The sequence below is a fragment of the Ursus americanus genome, chromosome 32, assembly GCF_024610735.1.
Source record: "Ursus americanus isolate L20-20 chromosome 32, mUrsAme1.1.p, whole genome shotgun sequence".
Lineage (NCBI taxonomy): Eukaryota > Metazoa > Chordata > Mammalia > Carnivora > Ursidae > Ursus > Ursus americanus.
Genome location: NC_142158.1, coordinates 17,021,751 through 17,042,149, shown reverse-complemented (window position 1 = coordinate 17,042,149; position 20,399 = coordinate 17,021,751). Strand labels below are relative to the sequence as shown.

Here is a 20,399-nt window from a genome sequence, read left to right as displayed (position 1 = left end):
CCCAGCAGCAGAAGGATCAAGTGGTCACAAGAGGGATTTCCTGGCCCCAGGAGGTGCTCTGAAATAGCACAACTTCACCCCTACCTCCAGCACCCCTGCCACGTAGGGCAGGGCGGGGCCACTTCCTACTTGTGGCACTTCGGGGTGGCCATCTGTGCTAAGAGAAAGTACTTGAGGAGTGCCACCGGGAAGGCCCGTGACGGGAATGGACGAGGGGACGTGAGCCCGAGGCGTAAGGACCGAGTCACTGAACACGCGGAAGCAGAGAGGTGGACCAAAGTAAGAAACCCAACCTGCCTTTTTGTATCAGAATACAAGCCAGGCCCGGAGAAGACTCCCAGGAACATGGTCAACGCAGGATTAAAGGGTTGCTGAACGGTCAAGATGTGTCTTTGCAGTAGAATATGTGCTTTAATCACCTGGCCCAGCAAATAACACCCGCTTCAAGCAACAGGGAGACTGGAGACGGACAATCACCGGTGATGACGCATCAAGATGGAAGACGAGAGTTTGCCATTTCACAGAGGCCTTAACATGGACAGTGGAAGGGAAAGAGGGAAGGAGGAGAGGAGGGGACAGGGAGGAGAGGAGGGGTTAGTGGAGAGGCTAGAAGGATGGGGGGAGCGGGAAGAAGAAGGGAGGAGGGAGAAGGAGGGGGAAGGAGAGGAGGGATGAGGTGGGAGGGGGAAGAAGAAGGGAGGAGGGGGGAGGAGGGGGAAGGAGAGGGAAGAGGAGGAGGGAGAAGAGGGGAAGGAGGGGGGAAGACAGAGGGGAGGAGTGGGGAGGACAGAGGGGAGGAAGGAGGAGGAGAGGGTGAGAAGGGGGAGAAGGAGGGAAAGGAAGTGGGGGAGAGGGAGAGGAGGAGGCAGGGGGAGGAGAGGGGAAGAGACAGGGGAGGAGAGACAGGGGTGAGGGTAGCTGAGGGGAGAGGAGGGGTGAGGGGGAGGAGAGAAAGCCTAATTTAAAACAGCAAAACTCTTAAAAAATAAAAATGAAGAACACTTAATATACCATTTAAACCACTGCATACATTTGTACTTAAAGACGGGCACTCAATAAGCAAAAGACAGTGTTCACTGACAAACCCTTGTGGACACTTTCACAAGGCACCTGCAGCATCCTGCCCATATTATCATTCGAAATTATCATTTGAAATATCTTATGTGTACAGTTATATTTTATAATGTTCTCTGCGTTGCCTTTTTTTTTTTTTTTTAAAGATTTTATTTATTTATTTGACAGAGATAGACAGCCAGCGAGAGAGGGAACACAAGCAGGGGCAGTGGGACAGGAAGAAGCAGGCTCATAGCGGAGGAGCCCGATGTGGGGCTCGATCCCACAACGCCGGGATCATGCCCTGAGCTGAAGGCAGACGCTTAACCGCTGTGCCACCCAGGCGCCCCTGCGTTGCCTTCTTTTACTGTGGGGAGACAGAAGGCCGCTAAAAAAAAAATCTGTCAAGAAAATTCTAGATGCCCGTAGATTTTTAACATGTGTCTTGGGAACCCCCACTGCCCGAAAGAGCCTCGGCACTTAACTTCGCCCCAGCTGTGTGTGTGTTCGAACAGCCACAGATTCCGACCAGGACCCACACCGTTCCTGCAGCCGTGTCATTCCGCACGGTACCCTGTGGTGTGATTCCAATGCTGAGAATAAAGGAGCCTGATTTCTCTATAATACTGAGAGCTCTGGTGTGGTCTGCGAAATTCTCTCTTCCCTCCAAAACTGTCCGTGGAGTTTTCAAGGTTCAAATCCTGATAAAGCAATGCAAAACACGGAATCCAACTCCGAGAAGTACGCACACCCATTCCATGCACGGCTTTCCAGGGCCCAAGGAGCAGACCGGTCCCCCTTACCTTTATCATAGATTTCCTTCAAGACCCCTCGTTTTATCAGCTCCTCTCTGCTTTGCCTCATTGATATTTTCCTTTCCAGGGCTACGAGCAAAACACAGAGAAGCAGGTGTGAGTTGGTAACAAAGACATTTTTCAAGGCATGTGTTAACATGGATTAAAAAGTAACATACAGAAAAGCCTCTGTAAATTACGTTTCATTAATGTAAGTTAATGAAATACGATAAGCATTTTAATCAGATTATTTCATCCAATCTTCAAAACGATCTTCAAACTACCTATAAGGTAGGAGCTCTTATTTCCCTTCATTTCACCCCGCTTTAGGGTTTAGTATTCTGTAGCATAGAGAAATTCAACAACTTGTCAGAATAACAGAACTACTGACAAGAGGAGCGGGGATTCAAAGGCAGAAATGCTGTCTCCAACCTCGGCACAGTCTCTGTGTCACAGCACATCGTCCTGATTGTGGCATTTCCTTGTGAGTGGGATTTAATGATGTCTTTCGTACAGTTCATGTCTCACGGAGGATTTTGTTCCTTCCCGACTATTAAAAAAAAATGGTATGAAAACATCTCCTACAAAACTCTCTGGAGTGAGAGATGGGGGGGTGGGGGCAGGTAGTGGGGGACCCCCATGGGACAGGTGCCCATTGCTTTCCTCTCTTAGCCTCCAAATCCAAGCGGACAAGCAAGCTGTGAGCTGCCCAGTTATGAAACACACATCCACTGGGGTTTGGCTGAGCCCCTGAGCGGGACACTGAGGCAGGTGGCGCTGGAGGAGGGAAGAGGTTACTTTGGTTGCTTTTGAGAATCTCCACATCCTTTGGATGCACAGTTATTCCGCAGGGAGGGGGGAAGCCAGTTATAAAGAAACTTTCACGTGGACAAATTCAGACACAGATTAACTATGCACGTACAAAGCTCTGTAGAATTTAGTACGAAGAATTCAAGTCAGCGCTAGAAAGCAAGCAAGGAAACAGGGACTAGGATTCTGTTACCTACTAGCCAAGTGACCTTGGTCAAGTTACTCAGTCAGTATGAGAAACACTGATGCCTCAGCCCCCGCTTCTCTGATTTAATAGGTCCAGGGTGGGACCCTGGACATTTATATTGTCATGAAAAGCTCTCTGGGTTATTCTCAGCCATATCAAGGTTGGAAATTACCTTTTTTATATTTTTGGGACTTATTATTTTTTACGTGTTCTAACTCTCTCTTAACTTATAATGAATTAAGTGGTATGAGGCAACAAAATAAATACGAGGTTAGGCTGCACTCCCATATCGCTTCCTGAGAACATATTAATGGTAAAATGGGTACATATATATACACCCATAGAAGTGAGTCAGGAGGGCTGTACGGAGGTCAAGCCAGAAAGGTGGGTGTAGGAATCACTGGAATGGTGCTTGGTTGGGGGGGGGCGCTGTGGGAGCTTTATGACTCATACCAAATGACATGACGTGGGGGCAGGAGGGCAGAAGAGGAACGCCCAGAAAAGGGAGAGAGAACTGCATGCAGTTAGGTTAGAAAGTTCTGTCTGCTTTTGTTAGGAGTAAGTTGGGTAGTTAGGTAGTCAGGGCCAGGGTCCCCAACAAGAAAATATGGAGTCAGGGCAGCTAAAATAGCACTAGCATCCTGACACGCAGCTTAGACAGGACCATGCTAGCATTCTGCGTTGCAGCCTTTGCAGAAATGACTTCCGCAAAACGTCCTAAAAGAAGATAATTAACCACAAAGCATTTGTCAATATCATAGTTAAGGGGAGGCTAAGACATAAGCCCCCGGATGTCAGCGAAAAAAAGACCATTAGCACAGAGACATTAACCTAATAGGCAGACAGATACACGACCAAAGCCCTGACTGGCACGACTCAGCACATCCTGATGGCTGAAGACTGGATAGGCAAGGTGAAGCAGGGGTTTTTAAGCAAGGATTTTGTGAACAGATTTTGGGGGTGGCATCGAGCCTCCCAGAAAGCATGCATAAAGAGGTGCTCTGCCAATCCCGTACTGAGCCACAAATTGAATGAATTTCCCTTAAGCAGAATGAGGTTTCTCAGGGGCTTTTCAAAACTACAGATGGACGTGGAAGGACCTGATGCCCAGCACTAAAGGAAGAATCAGCAGCAGGTGGGCAAAGCCATGGGCCTGGCGGTCTGGGATGGCAAGTTTCAGCAGAACGTGGGTGCTCCCAGCCCAATCATTCAGCCATGCGGACTCTGTGGACTCCCGGTGCTCATCCAACAATGACAGACCCCCTGTCCATGGCGAAAGGCACTCCTCCAGGGGCTGGAGATGATGGAGACTGAAGGGACAATCCCTACCCTCGCAGTTGACAGACTGATGTGTGGTTCAGACGGTCATCAAATAGTATTAGCTAATGTGTGATTACAAAACAAGGTAAGTCCTGTTAAAAGAAAGAGACACGTTCTACTGGTCATATGATCAGTAACCTTCCCTACGGGGCCATGAGAAAAGGCTTTTCTGAGGAAGGGACCCACAAGTGGAGTCTGAAAGACGAATATATATTATCTCAGCAAAGGGCAGTCAGGTTGGGGCTGAGGGAAACACCCCAGACATAGCAAGCCGGGCAGTGGCTCCTGATGGGAGGAACCATGGCACCGCTGGCAAAGAGAAAGCACCCGACGTTACTACACCCACCACCACCAGACGGATGGGGGGCTGGGCCATGAAGGGCCTCATGGACCATGCTGTTTTAAGGGCAATGGAAATAAACCATCAGAGATCAATGCCCACACCACCATGGAGAATGGATGGGAGGCAGGCCAGTTCTTGGGGATTCCCTAGTCTAGGCAAGAGATGATGGTCACTTGGACCAAGATGCTGGTGATGGCGATGCAGGCAAAGAATGCATTCAAGTCATGTGAAGGTGGCAAGGTGGCCATGGTGTCGCGTTAAGGACATGAAGGAAAGAGAGGGGTCAAGGGTAACTGGTTCCTGACTTGCAGAGCTGAACGGACGGTGGTGCTGATGACTCAGTGGGGGATGCGGGTTGAGAATCAGGTTTGTAGGGAAGATGGCGAGCCTAATGTTAGCTATATTTAAGTGGGGATATCAAGTACATGCTGGGGAAATGTAGCCGCACACTTTCTAAAACAAGGACGAGGGGTAACTAAGACCATGCTGTACCGGCACAGACTATGGTAAACTTTTTCAGGTACCAGTGTTTCTCAAACTTCTCCATGGAACCACTCCTAACGGCAAAGCAGTAATGCCAGGGGCTCCAACGGTAGGACAGAGTTGGCTGTCCCAAGCATGCCGTTTCTTTACTGTACTGAGTTTTGCCTTAAGAATTAAGGTGGAAGAGTTCCTGGGTGGCTTAGCCGGTTAAGCGTCTGCCTTCGGCTCAGGTCATGATCCTGGGGTCCTGAGATCGAGTCCCACATCTGGGCTCCCTGCTCAGCTGGGAGCCTGCTTCTCTCTCTCTGCCCTTCCCCCTGCTCATGCTCTCTCTCTCCCGCTCTCTTAAACAAAAATCTTTTTCAAAAAAAAGAACTAAGTGAAGCTCACATAAAAATCTATTTGCATTTATTTATTTATTTATTTTTTTAAGGTTTTATTTATTTATTTGACAGAGATAGAGACAGGCAGCGAGAAAGGGAACACAAGCAGGGGGAGTGGGAGAGGAATAAGCAGGCTCATAGCGGAAGAGCCTGATGTGGGGCTCGATCCCATAACGCCGGGATCACGACCTGAGCCGAAGGCAGACGCTTAACCGCTGAGCCACCCAGGCGCTCCTGCTTTTATTTAAATAAGAAAATACCCACCCCCAATTTCCAAGTTTAATTGACATTCTGGGAAGAGATGGCTTCTTTATCCTTTGGCTTTGTCCACTTCCTAGCCCAGAACCCTGTGCCCACAAGGGATACACGGATCATTTTGAGAAGGGTGACAGGACATTTAACTTAATCCTCACCACATCCCATGAAGTGTTATCATTCCCATTTCTCAGAGGTAGCTGAGACCCTGCAAAATTGACTTGTTCAGAGTCAAAGAGCGGTAAGTGGCAGAGTAGAAAACGGTTAATGCCTGTTTTTTTCCATACCACGTTGTTGTAAGGATCGTTACGACGTGCCCAGGCTCTAAATATAATCTCATGTACAAGACTCTAGAAATAGAAGGTGATTTTATTATTAGTTTATTTGGGGCTGTAGGTCATGGTAAGATGGCATAATTATACTACTATTCTTAGGAGAATTTCTTCTGGGGAACTTTTACTCACTCTTTTAACAAGGTATATGTGACGCTTCTCTTCCAGTCTTATTTTTAGCAGCCCTTCCAAAGTTACAGGCAAGTTGAACTACGGGCAAAGACGAGCTCCAGCACTGCCCCTGAGGTGAAGTTAAGTGGGCTGTCTGGTGCAGAAGGATGACAGATACCCTCCGACCCGGTCTACTACCAAACTACAAAACACAGGAGGAGGAGGGTTTGGTGCGGGGGAAAGAAACGTAATGGTTTCCTGTTCATTGACCAAGACGAGGTCCGATCTGCTCTCTGCAACAACTCTGGCTTTGGGTAGTACAAAGATGAAAAAAAGAAAAACAGAGAAGAAATGACAAAAAGAGTCGGAGGAAGAGAATCAACACATGAGGGAAGAGAGAAGGTGTAATAGGTATCACACCTGGCCAAAGGATAGCAGGGATAAATCAGAGAAAGTGAGATCCAGGGCATGACCGTGAGCTGACTCACTCGGCAACGCTTGGCCTCTGGGACGCAGGAAATGGAAGTTAACAGTACAAAGTCATCCATCTCTTTTATAAAAAGAAAACTGAAAAATTGTCTTGTGAGATGTGTGGTAAAAAGTAATATTCTTAGGGGCGCCTGGGTGGCTCACTCGGTTGAGTGTCTGACGCTTGGTTTCCGTTCAGGTCATGATCTCAGGGTCATGAGATTGAGTCCTGCATTGGGCTCTGAGCTGGGCGTGGAGCCTGCTTAAGATTCTCTCTCTCCCTCTGCCCCTCCTCCCTGCTCTCATTCTCTCTCTCTAAAAGAAGTAATCCTTTTATATAAAAGATGAAGTCCGTAAGGGCGATTTTAAAACAATAAATATAAATCACCAAACACAAAATCACATAAGCCAGCAAACGTGCAAAAGTCCACTGCAAGGGCAACAGCAGTTGCACAAAATTCTATGTGCAACATAAGAGACAGCCTGAAGAGGAAAAGGGAGAAAAATTACTGATTTGCTTTTACAGACTGACAAAGAATAGCTAAGGAGGTCCAAATATGCAAAAAGAAGCTTCCTGTACCCCTCTTGCCTGGATTGAATAGATTTCTCAATTACCGTACCAAAAATAGCCCCCCAATGTCCCCCCCCCGAAACCATAATCAAAGGTTAGGATGTTCAAGGAAGACTTCCAAAGCTTGCCATCAAACTCGGCCTTAATATAAAAGCCACACAGAAATCCTTGAGACGCGTAATTATTCTTGCGACTCTATCCCTGTCTATTAATCTTGTCTTTTTACTTTCTGTATTTTTTTAAATTTCAGGTAACTCTTGGGGGTCTTGCTTATAATCCTGGTGAGACTGCCCCTCCCAAGGCTAGCCACATCCCAGATAGCACCTGACTGGCCTGTGAACATACTTTCACTGCAAACCACCTGACCCAGAGCCCAGACTCCCAACCACCTCCTTAAGGAGCTCGTACGCTACAGGCCACTAGCCACCTGCCCTCATCAGCCCAGGCCCAGGTGTCAGACAGCTGGAGATAGTCCCCATGCCCCAGAGCCCGCTGAGATGATTCGAACCAGCCAGGCAAGCTGGCTCACCCTGTCCATTCTTTCCTATGGGAAACACACTAAAGGCTCTTGCCCTCATTTTCGACATTTCCCTCCCACTCTCTCTGCCTCCTGACTGACCGCGATGCTTCCCCATATGGCCCTCCATGGCATGGCATGACTCTTTCTCTTGGACTCTGTCAGTGTAACAAAACACCTTTTTCTTTTTTTTAAGATTTATTTGAGAAAGAGAGACACAGCATGAGTGGAGGCAGGAACAGTGGGTTAGGGAGAGGAACAAGCAGACTCTTGTCTAACAAGACAAGCTCTGAGCAGGGAGCTCAAGGTGGGGCTCGATCCCAGGACCCTGAGATCATGACCTGAGCTGAAACCAAGAGTCGGACACTTAACCCACTGAGTTGCCAGGCATCCCTAAACCCTCTTTTGAATGGCTGACCAGGAAGATGCTAATAGAGCAAAGGGACCATCTATCCACCCACCTGTCCTCCTGGGGTCCTGGTGAAGAACTGCAGCTGGGAGAGACTGGAGCTGCTTTCCAGTGAGACCCCCGGATGGGCGGGTCCCCCATGCACTCCCCAGATAAGTATAACTAGACTTGTTTAACCTTGAGCAGACCAGTACCACAAAGTATCTGCCCAAAATAACATTTTTGGCTTTGACATAATTGATATCAGGTGCTTCTGACAGTAATTTGGACAGTGCAATTTCCTCTGGAGTCATAGAGCAGAAGAGTAGGACCATGTCATTAGCAGAGATGAGGTGATCTGTTTCCCTCGTTCCTGTGGGCGAAGTGCCTGCACCCAGGTCCCACGGGAGCTCTATCCACTGATTAAGTGTATGGGGAAAAAGGCAGGATCACAGACTCATTTTCAGCTGCAAGTTGTACAGTTAAAACTACTTCAAAAATTCTTTATGGATCTTGATTTGAACAAACCAGCTATAAAAGTGTCTTGGGGTCAGCTGGAAACACACGAATATGGACTGGGAATTAGATGATATTAGGGAATTATTATTAGTTTTACTATATAGGATACGGATCTTGTGGTTACATAGGACATTGCCCTTATTTTTTTAGAGATGCATGATTAGAAATGTAATTAGGGTGCCTGGGTGGCTCAGTCGATTAAGCGTCTGACTCTTGATTTCAGCTCAGGTCATGATCTCAGGGTCATGAGATTGAGCCCTTCACTGGGGTCCATGCTTGAGATTCTCTCTCTCCCTCTGCTCCTCCCCACGCCCCTTTTTATTTTTATTTTTTTTAAAGATTTTATTTATTTATTTGTCAGAGAGAGAGAGAGAACATAAGCAAGGGGAGCAGCAGGCAGAGGGAGAAGCAGGCTCCCCACTGAGCAAGAAGCCCAAAGCAGGACTCGATCCCAGGGCCCTGGGATCATGACTCGAGCTGAAAGCAGATGCTTAACTAAGCCACCCAGGTGTCCCCCCATGCCCCCCTTAAAAAAAAAAGTCTGTCATTAACTTAAAAACACTTCAAGAGGAAGGAAAAAAAAAAAAAGAAAGAACAACTATGGCCAAATCTCTATTAGGTGGCAACTAAGCAATTACATTATAATACTGGTTTATAATTCTCTCAATTTCTCTTACATTTGAAAAATTTCAAAATAAAAAGTAAACTCACAAAATGAATGAATCTTATAAGTAATGTTGAGTAAAGAGAGCAAGACAAAACACATATACCATGATTCCATTTACATAAAGTTCAAAAACTGGCCAAACTAGATGTATGTTTTAGGGATACATCTCCGACCTTGAAAACCACAAATACAAGCAAGGATATAATCACAATAAAAATCGAGTCAGTGTCTGCCTTTGGTGGGGAGGAGGACTGCAATCAGAAAGGCATATCAAAGGGCACCTGGGTGGCTCAGTCAGCTGAGTGTCCGACTCTTGATTTCGGCTCAGGTCATGATCTCAGGGTCATGAGATTGAGCCCTGAGTTGTGCTCCCTGCTGGGCATGGAGTCCGCTTGGGATTCTATCTTCCTCTCCCTCTGCTCCTGCCTTCCCCTCAATAAATAAATAAAATCTAAAACCAAAAAAAAAAAAAAAAAAAAAAAAAAGAAAGGCACATCAAGGGACTTCTGGGGACTGTTGGTAATTTTCCTGACGTGGGCAGTGGTTATGCGGAGTTTGCTTTAGAGCCACCTGTTAAACTGCACGTCGACGCTTACTACACTTTTTTCCAACGTATTTTATTTTCCCAAACAAAAACATTAAAAGGCCATTTTCACTAACGCTGCTTCCTTTTGTACTGCTCCAATGGTCTCCGAAAGGGAATAAAAAACTCAGCCACCAGATAATGAAATTAAGCAGCTGGCAGCAGACGATCTCCGGTTAATGAAAGAAAGGGTGATTATAAGGCAATAAAAGCTGCACTTCTTTTGCTGGTCATTTCTTCCAGTAGGTCAGCCTCGCGTGTGGAAGAGCTGCTCTTGATGCTTGCAAGTCTCGAGGCAGCACCGCAGGGACCGGAAGTTGCGGGGGCAGAAATTTTAGGTCATTCTGCAGCAGCAAGGATTCTGAATTTTGAAAGCAGGATGCGCTGCCCTTGCCGTCCCACCCCCCGAGGGACAAGGAGGAAACAACTTAGGGGAAGTAGTTTTGTGAGGGTCAGGCTCAGCGCTCTTGGGAGCGCACGGAGGAAAGTTTCCATGTTCGGGCTCTTTAAGCCCTAATCTGCACAGGAAAATTTCAAATCAAATTCTCAGTTTCAGTAAGTCTCAGTTTTCTCTTCTGAGACCGACAAGACACAAAAGAAATAATTCCTTGTCCATTTATTGGCCCCGTGGGACGGGAACATGCTAGAACATGATTTAATAAACTATAAGATCTGAAAAATAATTTACGTTAAGCTCCATTGACAACCTTTGCTTTGTCCCCTCATGTACAGATCACCTATTGTGACAGCCATTTTTATTAAATGTGAAACAGGTGGCCCTGCAGTCATAGAGAATGCAATGTGATGAAAGTGTTTATGTCAGAAATAAAGGCGTGGTGCTTTGGGGCTTGCTTCTGTTACTTGTAGCCAAGTGTGTCATAACACCTAATTTTTTTGTGTGATTATACACCAAGCCGCAATTCACATTTCCACCGTGTTCTCTGCTGCCTCGAACACTGCCCCCCAGGAATAAAAAGAGAATGCACTGATTTAGACCTAGTTACGTGAGCTTCTCCTTCCAGATGGAGGAAGCATAATACCGTACTGTATTTCATTCCAGACACCTAATTATTATTGATCACTTCATGATAGAAGCGTACTGCTCGAGGCACTGAAGACTGGAAAGCTGAAATCCTGCCCAGACCAGCTTACTACCCCAGCTACCACCTGTTACCTACGAGATAACAGGGCCCTTGTTCAAAGTGTTTTGTGGTGCCAGCTTAACGGGAATCAGCTTGCCTGCTTCACTGCCTGTTTTTCTACCCATGGTCAGATCGACACTGCTGGATGAGGTCTTTAAAAGTATTAAGACATTTAGGCTTTAAGATCTTACTTCTCGGACACTTTATAAATCAGGGGGAAGACAGCAGCATTAGTTGGAGAGTTTTTATTTGTCCTTATTACCAGTCAGAATGAAAGTCAGCTAATAACTTGGAGCAAAAAAAAATTTTTTTTTAAATTATACCTATACGAGGGCGCCTGGGTGGCTCAGTGGGTTAAGCGTCTGACTCTTGATTTCGGCTCAGGTCATGATCTCGTGGGGGTGAGATAGAGCCCCATGCCGGGCTCCGCATTCAACAGGGAGCCTGCTTGGGATTCTCTCTCTCTTTCCATCTCCCTCTGCCCCTCCCCCACTCGCACTCTCTCTCTAAAAAATAAATCTATCTTAAAAAAAATTATACCTATGCATAGGTATGTCAGACATCTACTCAGACAGATATGTTGCCTGAAAGGGACATTTGGTGCGAAGACCCGGTTTCTCCCTTCTGTTGCCATGGTAACACTTACTACGCATTAGGAGTTACTGGCTTTCCATGTAGTACTTTATGTAAATTTCAACACAGCTCTACCCGGTCAGTACTACTATCTCCATTGCGCAGAAAAGGAAAATGTTCAGTAAGTTGCCCAAAGGGCAAAGAGAGACTCGAACCCAAGCCATGTGAGTCCAGCGTGTGAACCCTTCACCACGCCGCTACACCGCCCACCCGTGTCTTTAAGAACGAGGACTACCTCTCACAACTTGTCCAGCCTGTCTACGAATGAACAAACCCGTAGAGATGGGCTACCGTGGATACACAGAAGAGCGAAAGACACAATTTTTACTACTTACAGGACAGAATTTTGTAGCTTGTAAAAACTACGATCACTTCTTAAATCATTTTATTAAATTCAGCAGTTATTTACTTATCATTGAATGAGGTTTCACATACCAAGCACACTGCCCCTACGCATAAAACTCATAAACCAGCCGAAGTGTGGCTGTCACTATTACCACGCTGTCCTTCAGGACAAACTTAACCTGGCCAGAGCCACGCTTCAATTTATAATTTCACACTCTTTTTTTTTTTTTTTTAAGATTTTATATATTTATTTGACAGAGATAGAGACAGCCAGCGAGAGAGGGAACACAAGCAGGGGGAGTGGGAGAGGAAGAAGCAGGCTCATAGCAGAGGAGCCTGATGTGGGGCTCGATCCCAGAACGCCGGGATCACGCCCTGAGCCGAAGACAGACACCCAACTGCTGTGCCACCCAGGCGCCCCTATAATTTCACACTCTTATATGTATACGAAGGTTTACGACAGCACATATCATCAATCACTTCAGGTGGCGAGAATCGTATAGGAAAGAATGTGCAGATATGCCGTGGATTTTCATGTGCATATTGAAATAGTGAGCTACAGGGAGACTTTTACACCAAAGCGGAACACAGAGGCTCATGAAGAAGAAATGCATAATAATTGCTTGTAATTAAATAACAAAACCTTCCAAATCTAAGAAAAAGTCCCAAGCAATTTAGGAACATCACTTCCTATTCTGCAGACAAAACATTTTTTTCATTTCTGTCTCAATCTTCTCTTGCATGATAAGTAAGATGCTTTACCCAGAAAAGAGGGACCGGATTTGACTATACTTCGTACGTTTGCCAACTAATGATAAAAACAATATGGCGAGGGACGCCCAGGTGGCTCAGTTGGTTAAGTATCTGACTTTAACTCAAGCCATGATCCTAGAGTCCTGGGATTGAGTCCTGCAATGGGCTCCTTGCTCAGTGGGGAACCTGCTTCTCCTTCCTGCCACTCCCCCTGCTTGTGCATGCTCTTTCTCTGTCAAATAAACAACACCTTCTTAAAAAAACAAACAAACAAACAAAAAAAACACCAATATGGCAAAATGTCCATTATTTTCAAAGCAGTGAAGTGAATTGTTAATCTGTATGGTGGGGGGGAATGAACTGTTAGGGCCTGGATGTTATCCTTGAAAAAAAAAAATCCCAGAATATTTAAATAGTCGGGTTGTAAGTCAGACACCGTAAGAGCAATTGGAAAAATTGAAAAACACAACCACCACCAAAAGAAGAAGAAATGTCATAACATATGCAATAGAAAAGAAAGGTCTGGAAGCAGAGTGCTATCCAAAGCTTTCCTCGAGGCTCTGCTTGTTTCTACGGGATGCCATCAGTCCTCACAGTTATGACAAGGCAGGGAGACATGGCAGGCAGCACACAGCCCCCTTAAATGAAAGCTCAGCCTCTCTGCTCTTTTGTGACCGCAACTTGTGAGTTTCGTTTCTGATGGGTATTTCTGCACTTCTTTTGAAATAACTATAGCAAGGACAGGGGTAGCTGACAAATGTACAAGCCTTAATTCACAAACAAAAACGGCAGAATTCAGTTTCTTTCATTTGCTTGAGACGATTGGTTAGGACATCACAAATGGAACTTTGTTCCATAATACCGTCTGGCTGTTGCCCAATGTTAGGGATTGAGTCCCAGTGACGGGCTGATGTGAGCAAAGGTCTGGGCTGAGGCAGCAATTGAGAATGACAACTCTCAGTCTTGGTACGACTGTAGCTTGCGTGAGTAAGGGGGTGAAGTATGGCTGGGGGGCTGAGGGGACCGCAGCTGATCTCAGTGGCGTTCCACAAGCAAATGTCCATCATCAACCCATTTTCCTCCTTCCTGGCAGGCCCAAAAAAGGGGCTGTGCTGACCTCGTCATCGGGTTAATAGAAAATCTTGCCCAAGGATGTACCCACGCGATATTACAAGAACAAGTGATAAGACCAGATCAATCAACTCCACTTGATTTGTTTCCCTTATTAAAATACCCTGTCACCTGACAGAGCTAGCTAAATAAACGAACTGCTGTGAAACCGTGAAGGCAGAAAAACCGTCTGGTCTCTGTCTGGAGTCTGTCGTGTGCGGTGTCAAAGCTATGAGCTCAGCGATGCCAGCGGCTTAGCGTTATTAACAACATGCAACAGAAACTCTAGCATCTTTGCTACTCCTAAGCATACAGTTCAGTAGCATTAAGTATATTCCCATTCTTGCGCAGATCTATACCCGTTAACTTAGCATGACGTCAATAAGGTTCATCTATCTTGTAGGATAAAAATTTCCTTTCTTTTGGGGCACCTGGGTGGCTCAGTCATTAAGCGTCTGCCTTCGGCTCAGGTCATGATCCCAGGAGCCTGGGATCGAACCCCGCATCGAGCTTCTTGCTCAGTGGGGAGACTACTTTTCCCTTTCCCACTCCCTCTGCTTGTGTTCCCTCTCTCAGTCTCCATCTCTCTGCCAAAAAATAAAATCTTAAAAAAAAATTTCCTTTCTTTTTAAGGCTGAGTAATACTCTGTCGTATGTCTACACCACATTTTCTTTATCCAGTCATCTGTGGATGGACACTGGGTTACTTCCACCTCTTGGCTATTACAAACAGTGCTGCTATGAACACGGGAGCACAAATATCTCTTTGAGATCCTGCTTCAGTTCTTTTGGATATATACCAGAAGTGGAATTGCTGGATCATACGGTGATTTTACTTTTAATTTTTTGAGCAATCACTACACCGTTTTCCACAGTGGCAGCACCATTTTACATTCCTGCCAACAACACACAAGAGTTCCAGTTTCTCCAGATTCTTGCAACACTTGTTAGTTTCTGGGTTCTCTTTCTTCTTTTTCTCTTTTTTGGTAATCGCCATCCTAATGGGTGTGAGGTGATGAGCTCAGTTTTAAGATGTCAAGACTCAGAGAAGGAAATTGTGAGAATCTAGAGATACGATACTTGGCTATGAGCTTAAATGCTTCTAAAAGTTGCTGATTCTTCCCCTGAGGTCACAGAAATCCTATCACAAACTCAAGACTTTCTTTGACCCTTTGGGATTATAAGACTTCATTTCTCGATAGAGGAATGCTGGGGATGAATTTTACAGAAAGGTTGAATAAGAGGAAGGGTTCTATTTTTCAGAGAAAGAAAGTTTTGTTACTATTGCTTCTAGATGTTGTGCAATTAAGGAAGGACTGCAGCTTCACGGAGAATGGGTACAGCTCCCTCCACGGTGTGTGACGGTCTTACGTATGACCGCCATAGTTCCTAGTTCTTGAGGAAACCTGGCTGTCTGGTATGCACTTGGTCTCTTTCTTGACGCTTTGCTGGGACTTGAAACAAGGATGTGCATTCAAGTGGAATCTCTCAAATGAAAATTTGGGAAGTTGAGGGGATATACAACTAACTGGGTCCAAAAGTGCCAGTCTGGATTCTGTAAGCCTTCCAGCTCCATGTTTCAAATAGAAAACATAGTTATAATGGAAAAAAGAATTTGTGAATACATAGAGCGCATGTTGGCAGACTTCTCCTGCAAAGGAACACAGAGCCACCGTCTGTGTGGAAACCTCTCAGCTCTCCCACCGTAGCTACAGACAGTGCACAAATGAAGGAGTAGGGCTGTGTTCCGATAAAACCTGATTTACAGAACAGTCTAGAAGCCTCTTTTGGCCTGTACATCAGAATTTGCTGGTTCCTGTTGTAGAAGACTCACCAGAAAGAACTTTAAAAATTAAGAGTTTTCGGGGTGCCTGGGTGGCTCAGTTGGTTGCGCAACTGACTCTTGATTTTGGCTCAGGTCATGATCTCAGGGTCCTGGGATGGAACCCTGCGTCAGGCTCCCTGCTCAGCACGGAGTCTGCTTGAGATCCCGTCTCCCTCTGCTGTCTCCTCACTCACTTTTTCTTTCCTTCTTTCTAAAATAAATAAATAAATAAAATCTTTAAAAAAAAATTGAGTTTTCTCGCAAGTTAAAGGAGGAGGAAAAACCTTCAACTTCTGTGACCAAAAAAAAAAGAAAAGAAAAAGAAAGAAAGGAAAAGAAAGACAAGTGGCAAAGTAAATCCTCTTGACATGATTTCTTTTAAAACGAAGTATAAAATTGCGGCCTTCGTGTAAAAAATGCAGTTAATGGCCCATGTCATGTTCATGCTTTTGATCCTTGATCTCACAAAGTTTATGATAGGTGAAAATCACCATAACCTGAAAATCCTAACTTCCTTCAAAGCTCATCTTTGACTTTATGAAGAAGAAAATCTCAGGTAGAAATTGCACCCTTAATCACAAGTCACTTGGCAAATTCTGTTGTCGTCTAAGGAAATGACATGTTCCTTATTAATGTAACTGGAGGCCCCAAGGTAACCACAGAAGGAAGTGCTCCTTCTCAGGGGGTGGCCAGGCGAATGTTCCTCTGACATCCATCTTGTTTTCCTTTTGGAGTTCTCCCAAAATGGGGACAAAGACTATCCTTGACTAAACTCTACTCAGGTGCCTCTGAGCCCTTTTTTTTTTTTTTTTTTTAAAGATTTTATTTATTTATTTGACAGAGAGAGAGACAGCCAGCGAGAGAGGGAACACAAGCAGAGGGAGTGGGAGAGGAAGAAGCAGGCTCCCAGTGGAAGAGCCTGATGTGGGGCTCGATCCCAGGACTCCGGGATCACGCCCTGAGCCCAAGGCAGACGCTTAACAACTGAGCCAGCCAGGTGCCCCTCCGAGCCCTCTTCTTGACTAGCCTTCAATCCTTGCCTACAAGAACTCAATTTTCAACACAAATGATCCATAAGAGACTTGAGGAAACATACTCTCTAGGAGCTCAAGGCCATGTTCCTAGGATGGTAATGATTCTAGCCCCATTTTCAGGGGCTGCGTGAGAGCGCTCAACACTGCCAAGGGAACTTCCTGTTTGTTCTGGGCAACACCTGACGTAAGGGCCCTGAGCTCTCTTTTCTTAGAGCATTTCCTTTAGAAAACTTGCAATAGAAAATCCTTTCTGTCCCTTGGAGATGTATATGTATTTTTTATAACCCAAGTGTCTTTCTCAAGGAACTTATTCCTTTGAAATGTAAGCATCAAAAAAGAGCCTCTGGGGCGCCTGGGTGGTTCAGTTGCTTAAGAGTCAAACTCTTGGTTTCAGCTCAGGGTCCTGAGATCAAGCCCCGTATCAGGCTCTGCACTGGGTATGGAGCCTGCTTAAGATTCTCTCTCTCCCTCTGCCCCTTCCCCTGACCCCACCTCAGTTGCACTCTCTTAAAAAAAAAAAAAAAAAGGAAAAAAATTTGATATATATATAGAGAGAGAGAGAGAGGGAGAGAGAACACCTGTCTCCCAACCTCTGTGGAGGGAAGGAGCCTAACTTCAGTAAGACCCAGTTGGCAGTCACAGATGGCCTACTCACATCCCATAAGGCCCTTTGTTACTTTTCCTTCAGCACACCCCAGTGTTTAAAAGGCCTCCTGCCTTTGGTTTCCATGGAGATGAGCTCAGGATACACCAGGGTCTCTCCTCTACAGCAAAAGTCAGTAATAAAATCTGTCTCACTGACTTAGTGTCTCGCTTTGTTTCTTTTCGACAGTGATGACTTCTCCATGACACTTTCAGGGGACACTGCTCCATCTTTAATGCCCAGACCTGTGAAGGACGAAACTCTCTTATTTCCCTTTCAATCTCAGGAGGCCTAGCAGACTCTCTGACCAATGCTTCACAGGTGAGACCAAGAGACGTATTTCCTCTCCTACCACGTGGAGCCTGCCCTCTGTGTTTCAATTTCTGGAGAGAGAGGCCTCTTTGCCTATGTGAAAGACAACAGGAACACATTCACCCACTCCTATTCCCAATCCACAAGGGCATGGGGTACTAAGGACATCTGACTACAATGTAAGCAGTAACGACGCAAACCACAGGAATTCATGAATCTAGAAACCCGAGTGTTATTTTTATTTTGGACAAAAGGGGATGAGAGAAAATATAAAGATGACTTAATCCAAGCAGTTTAAATCTACAGTGAGGCAATTCTCAAAAGTACCATTTTATGTCAAAATTTCTGAAATATGATGGCTGTGTCCAAAGCTACTTCGCTCCTTTGGTCATTCGTTAACTTGGTCACCAAATATTAAATATTTTATACATAAGATGCTGACTACCGTCAGGTAGCACGCACATTCCACTAATTTCTAGGTACGCTCTGAAAATTGACTTATCTTCCATATTTACTAAAAACAAAACAAAACAAAACAAAAAACCCACAAAAAACAAAAAACCAAAACTCAGAATGAACAAAAACCAAAATCTCATGCTTCAGGTTTTCAGGCTTAAGCTTGGACATCCTGGGCACAAAAGACTGTCCACTGATGAACTCAGCAGTCTGCACTGCTAATTTCCCTCTAGTGTTTCCCAAAGGTAGTTATGACTCCATAATAAAATAAATACAGTTGTCACTGTATCACTGACCACAGCGCCACGAGTAGACATATGCTAAGTATATCCCACGTACAGGATGCAGAGGTGGCAGAGACCTCGGTCTACAAGAGGCCACGGGTCTCTGGAGATGGCTGATGAGCTGAGAACCAAGTGATGGGAGAGAGAGCAGGGAGGAGTACAGCTGGCAGGTGTAGCCAGGTGGGACTTGGGCTGGGAAGGCAGAGCTCAGCTCCGTGATCACAGGAGCCAGGAAGTTCCTCTATTAAGCAGAACTAGTACTAAGGTCTCAACAAGCTGTTGTAACCCTTTCTGAGTTACAGGGTTAGTGCCTCAGTATCTAATAGAAGACCTGGATGCCTGGGATGTGGGCCAGTCTTCAGTTTCATGTCTTTTCCAGTCATGTGGCAAGGGGCTACCTGAATTTCTTCTCCTGAGGGGGGTGGTGTCTAATGCACTATTTTACTTAAAATGGTTCTTGGAAAGGATTTGGGGAAAAAAAAAGACTAGGAAATATCACGAAGGTCAAGTTTTGAATGGCATCTGAGCTCAAATTTCTTCTTCTATACTGGCTTTGTGGAAAACTCTTTTCTATATTATTAAAAGAACATGAGAGGTCTTTGGGTTTCGCATTCAGTCAAATCACTGAAGTAAATCCTTAAAACTATTTAACAGGTTGACCCAACAGGTGTATCAAGCTGAGGAGACTTTTAAGATATTTATTTTTTTAAAGGCAAAATGCCACACGTTATCAAATTAAATGAAGGCAAAATTTCTCAAAAATTTGAATCGGCTATGAAATGGGGAAATATTAACTGAAGTTCTTGTTTTTGTTTTAGGGGTGGGCAGCAAAGCAAAGTTTATTGAGCAATAGTAAAATGATAGTACAAAGCTCTCAAAGAGGGAGGAACCCAAGAGGGTTGCCTAGCTGAAGAAATTTTTTAAATAAGCCCTGTTCTTGACTTCTGGAGAGTTCTAGGAATTAAATGTAGCCTCTACATCTCTTGTGACTAAAGTCAGATTCAGAGAGATACCAGGGCCAGATCTCATTACATGGGCTCTATCTCAATGGAAGACTTGTCCCCACTGTAGGCGGATTCTGCCAGGGCTCCTGTGCCCTCCGTATTCAGAACAGGATTTCACACGATTCAGGAAGGACAACCAGATCTCAATTGTCTGCCGCTTTAAGTCAATGAGTAAATTTTGAATATTTCATCTGTGGATTCCATTCATTCTTTCTTCTGACAATTTCTTTTGGTTTTAGTACATCCTATATTCTAGGCACACAGCGAGGCTTTGGGGAGAGAGTGGAGAACACGTCCCTAATCTGGTATTAAAAATCAGGGCTAATGCTTGACTATTCTGATGATGGAACCCCAGTTATAGTAACTTGGTCCTTTTCTCAATTTTATCCTTGAACCCTCTATTCATAGGGACTAGGATTCTCCTGTTTTTTTCACTTCTGCCAGGGACTTCCCCCCCACCCCCGGGGGATTTTTGCTAGGACTGCAATCATGCACTTGAATCTGGGTTTCTGCTGTGTACCAATGTGACTCTGATTACATACCCACAGGTATGTATTCAGATAACTTTGTTACTTTTTCATTCTTCTAGCGATATAAGCACCTAATATCCTAAACTAAATTCTTTTCTGCACTGAACTTCAGTGATGCCCCCACCATGATGGTAAGGTTGGGTGGGAAAGTGTCTTCTTTGGGCTGGGGGTGGGATAGAGGAGGTGGTATCCTCTTTTGAGTGAGTTGGGTATCCAAATCAAAACACTGATGGTCAACCAAATATATATAATTGGAGAACTGACAAGAAATCAGAAGCAAAGAGACAACCAGAGTTCAGTACACAACCAACAGAGGGTAGGGGCTTCCTAGAAAATTGAAATTAAATGAGAAGCAACAGAAGGGAAGTCACTGAGCCTTACAGACAACCGCAGTGATAAGGCTAGAGGAAAAATCTTCACCAGAAGTTAGAGGGGAGAAAAACAAAGCTGCTTGAAACTGGGCTTTGACAAATCCTAGATATTCTGAGCACTATATGTAAGGAGTACTACTATCCTGTCTCCTTAGGTACTCTTTGTCACCCAT

General features: G+C 45.1%; 1 protein-coding gene across 10 annotated transcripts in view; it reads right to left on the bottom strand.

Annotated features, from left to right (window-relative positions):
• PHACTR1 (phosphatase and actin regulator 1) overlaps positions 1-20,399 on the bottom strand; it is a 528,218-nt gene that overhangs the window by 107,116 nt on the left and 400,703 nt on the right. For all 10 annotated transcript variants that reach the window (XM_087858043.1, XM_087858044.1, XM_045811543.2 and 7 more), the window contains one exon: positions 1,857-1,937. In XM_087858043.1, the coding sequence (XP_087714169.1) occupies positions 1,857-1,937 (81 nt within the window). The remainder of the gene's footprint in view (positions 1-1,856; positions 1,938-20,399) is intronic.